Genomic DNA, 4,205 nt, shown 5'->3' on the forward strand with positions numbered 1-4,205 from the left:
CAGTATTTAAACATCTATTTACAAACTTTTCTCTATTCTACCTTCTCCCAAGGTATAGTCAGTTGTTATTAGTGACTGTAATCGGCCACTTCTTTAAGACTCAGAGAATTGTCCTGAGAGGTCCTGGGTAATTGCTTTGCCTTTAATGAATTCCTCCAGGATCTAGCTTCCTTTGGGATCCAAAGTTCCTTAGACCCAAGGATGTGTAGAATGGGAGATGTGAGAAGGGATGTTGCAGACACAGTGATGAGTACAGAGACTGTTACTCACATGCCTTAGTGAATAAAGAGGAGCAGGATCTCAAACAAGAGGCCTGGAATCACCCTCAGACAGACTGAGTAAGTTGGACAAATGACCCTTCTAACTGGAAGGTCTTGACTTCTCAGGTTGTGTGATGTTCTGCTGGAGAGTTTACAGGTATGATGACCTTCCTCTTTTCTATTTCTCAGCCTCCCTTGACTTTCCCAAGTTCTAGGAATATTTTGAATAATATTCATCAATGCAATTCTTTAGTTAATGGCAGCATTCATAAATATTACCTATTGCATAAATTTATTCCCACAAGATTATATTATTCCAATATAATGGCAGCTTTTAAAAAATGTATTTTATTGATTTTTTTACAGAGAGGAAGGGAGAGGGATAGAGGGTTAGAAACATTGATGAGAGAGAAACATCGATCAGCTGCCTCCTGCACACCTCCTACTGGGGATGTCCCCACAACCAAGGTACATGCCCTTGACCAGAATCGAACCTGGGACCTTTCAGTCCACAGGTCAATGCTCTATCCACTGAGCCAAACTGGCTAGGTGATAATGGCAACTTTTGAGATAGACTTTAATGCAATAGTTCTGATCCCTTGCTTTATTTTAGAACCACATAGAAGCTTTATAGAATTTTGCACAGGCTCCCTCTCAGAGATTGTGATTAATTTATATGAGGGCATCAGTAATCCATATTTTTAAAAGCATTATATCCTTGCAACCCCTTGTATAGTTTATGGACAATAGCATTGGTATTAGCTGGGTACTGAATTAAAAGCCGCTTTCCTACTGAATCATAATAAGTGTTCTCCTTGAACTCCAGGGTAATTGCATAGACATTCATTTCAGAAGGACTGCCCTAGGTTTTTTTTGTGTGTTTTTTTTTTTTTTTTTTAAATGTGAAGTCCAAGCTGAGAACTACAGACTTAATGGGCAAGGAAGTTGAGAGGCTTATTGCATTATCAGTGGTAGCATCTGCAAGTTCTGTCTCCTATTTGTCATCTCCAGCAAATATTGGCACAAGAGTCAGGTCCCACTCATTAACCTGGGAAACAAAATTCAAGGAAACCATGTGTGTGGTTCACCTGAGGTTCCCCCGCACTGTGCTGTCAGTGCAGATGTCCAAGTGTAAAACTGTCTATGTGGCTGGATCAAACAGCATCAGGGGCAACAATCCCAGCAACTGGACTCAGTTATATCTTTATGAAGGAGCTTCCCCTGTCTTAGTTCTTCTTTTCTGCTTTCTTTGTTTGCTTTTAGGCACATTAAGGTGTCTTAGTGAGTGTGCTCCAGAGAAATAGAACCAATAGATTATCTATCTATCTGTCTATCTATCTATCTATCTATCTATCTATCTATCTATCTATCTATCTATCTATCTAAATAGCTATATATCTCTATTATCTTTATAATCTCTATTAGTGACAAGCATAGTGAATCTGAGGTACCCTGACATTTTCCATGGGCACAAAATTATAACCAGCTATTCTGTAAATAATTGTCATATTAATGTGAAAGTGTTGAGGCCAGTGAGTTCTTGTTCTGGGAAAATTTAGGAGTAGTGACAGTCACTTACAAGAACTTCTGCTGACTTTAAAGTTGGAGAAGTGCATGTTTCTGCCTGAAGTACAGCCAATAAATATTTATGAAACATCAGTTTCATTGAGGCACTGTGCTAGCCCTTCGTCAGTCAGGGCCTTTTCTGCATGGACTTTACAATTTAGTAGGAAAGACAGCTGTAAACAAATAATCCCCATGGGACTGAGTGCTGTGGGGATAAGCACAGGATGCTGTGGAAACATAGTATTGGGTTCTCATCTGGTCTGGGGAGAGAGGGACTAAGTGGGGGCAAGCCAGGGGAAGGAGCAGAAGGAGCAAGCTGCCTGGCCAGGTGGAATGAATTGCTTTTTTTAAAAAAGGAAATTTGCCTGTATCTTCAGGGCAATGAAAAATCCAGGAAGACTTAAGGAAGAATGAGGATCTGTTTTTCATTTTAGACTTCCACAGTGTCAAAGAAGGACATCTTTCTTTGACAAAGGAGAGTGTCCAAGCATGGAAGCAGGGAGATGAATTAAGAGGCTGTTCCAATAGTACAGACAAGACATGATGCCTTCCTGGTCTAGGTTAGTGACATTTGAAATAAGGAGTTGAAGAGAAGCAGAAAATCTATAGGACAATTGGCAGATTGTATGATGGTGAGAGTAAGGAATGAAAACTCTCCGGTTTCTGACTGGAGAACCTGGATCTCTCTTACTGGGATATAGGAAATTAGAGGAGGTCAAGATTGGCAGAGGGGCGAGATGAGATCATGAATCCGCTTACTTTAAAATGTGTGTGATACATCCAAGGAAAGATAATCATTAAGCAAATGGGTACACAGTTTTATAAGTTAGAGAGTCATCTACAACTCAATTCTAAGTAGTAATTGAAGCCTTTGGAATGGTTGAGTTTTTCTTGGTGGTATGTGTGGAATTATAAGAGAACAATGTTTATGAAAAGCCCTGGAACCTCAACATGTAAGATATTGACAGGGCAGGAGCCAAGTACAGTTACTGAGGCTTTCTAGGCAGGCAGATACGAGGAAAAGCAATACCTATTGTGTTAAAGGAAATAGAAAAGAGTGTGTTAGAAAGGCTGGAATATTGTTACTTGTTAAAGAGAATTGATGAAAATAAGTGATATACTGCATTTTTGCAGACCATCTAAAAGACCACATAGTAAAAAATATGTTTTACTTAAATTGAGATTTTAATGGACACTGTTGTCTCTACTTAAAGGCATTGAAGAAGTATATGGCAGGAAGGAATCAAACTGCCATCACAGAGTTCCTCCTCCAGGGCCTGCCCGTCCAGTCAGAGCAGAAACACCTGTTCTATGCCCTGTTCCTGGTCATGTACGTTACCACTGTCCTGGGGAACCTCCTCATCATTTTCCTCATTCGCCTGGACTCTCAGCTCCATACGCCCATGTATTTGTTTCTCAGTACCTTGTCTTTCTCTGACCTCTGCTTCTCCTCTGTCACAATGCCCAAGTTGCTGCAGAACATGCAGAGCCAAGTCCCATCCATCCCCTACGCAGGCTGCCTGACCCAGATGTACTTCTTCTTGTTTTTTGCAGACCTGGAGAGCTTCCTCCTTGTGGCCATGGCCTATGACCGCTATGTGGCCATCTGCTTCCCCCTGCACTACACCACCATCATGAGCCCCAAGCTCTGTCTCTCCCTGGTGGCGCTGTCCTGGGGGCTGACAACGTTGCATGCCATGTTACACACTCTGCTCATGGCCAGGTTGAGTTTTTGTGCCGACAATGTGATTCCTCACTTTTTCTGCGACATGTCTGCTCTGCTGAAGCTGTCCTGCTCTGACACTCAAGTTAATGAGTTGGTGATATTTATCATGGGAGGGCTCATTCTTGTCATCCCATTCCTACTCATCATCCTGTCCTATGCACGAATTGTGTCATCCATCCTCAAGGTCCCTTCTGCTAGAGGAATGCGCAAGGCCTTCTCCACCTGTGGCTCCCACCTGGCTGTGGTGTCACTGTTCTATGGGACAGTTATTGTTCTCTATTTATGCCCATCAGCTGATAATTCTACTGTGAAGGAGATGGTCATGGCTATGATGTACACTGTGGTGACACCCATGCTGAACCCGTTCATCTACAGCCTGAGGAACAGAGACATGAAGGGAGCCCTGGGAAGAGTCTTTTGTAGAAAGAAAACTCCCTTTTCTGTATGATGATAAAGCTTATTATTTTTGAATAATTTTATCATGTAGACAAATTCATATTAAAAACCCATGGACACAGACCATAATGGGGTGAAGGACTTGGGAGGGGAAGGAAGTGGGGAGCAGGGGAGTTAATGGAGGAAAAAGAGAGACTTCTGTAATACTTTAAACAATAAAGATAAATTAAAGAAACTAATAGGTCTTTTTTGTAAAA

The 4,205-nt window shown here is 41.5% G+C and overlaps 1 protein-coding gene across 1 annotated transcript; it reads left to right on the forward strand.

Moving 5' to 3' along the window:
- The first annotated feature begins 3,055 nt into the window (after nt 1-3,055).
- LOC118672384 (olfactory receptor-like protein DTMT) lies at nt 3,056-4,000 on the forward strand. Its single transcript, XM_036342035.1, has one exon. The coding sequence runs from the start codon at nt 3,056-3,058 to the stop codon at nt 3,998-4,000; it is 945 nt and encodes a 314-aa protein (XP_036197928.1).
- Nucleotides 4,001-4,205: the final 205 nt, after the last annotated feature.

This window comes from Myotis myotis, unplaced genomic scaffold, assembly GCF_014108235.1.
Source record: "Myotis myotis isolate mMyoMyo1 unplaced genomic scaffold, mMyoMyo1.p scaffold_m19_p_17, whole genome shotgun sequence".
NCBI classification, from domain to species: Eukaryota; Metazoa; Chordata; class Mammalia; order Chiroptera; family Vespertilionidae; genus Myotis; species Myotis myotis.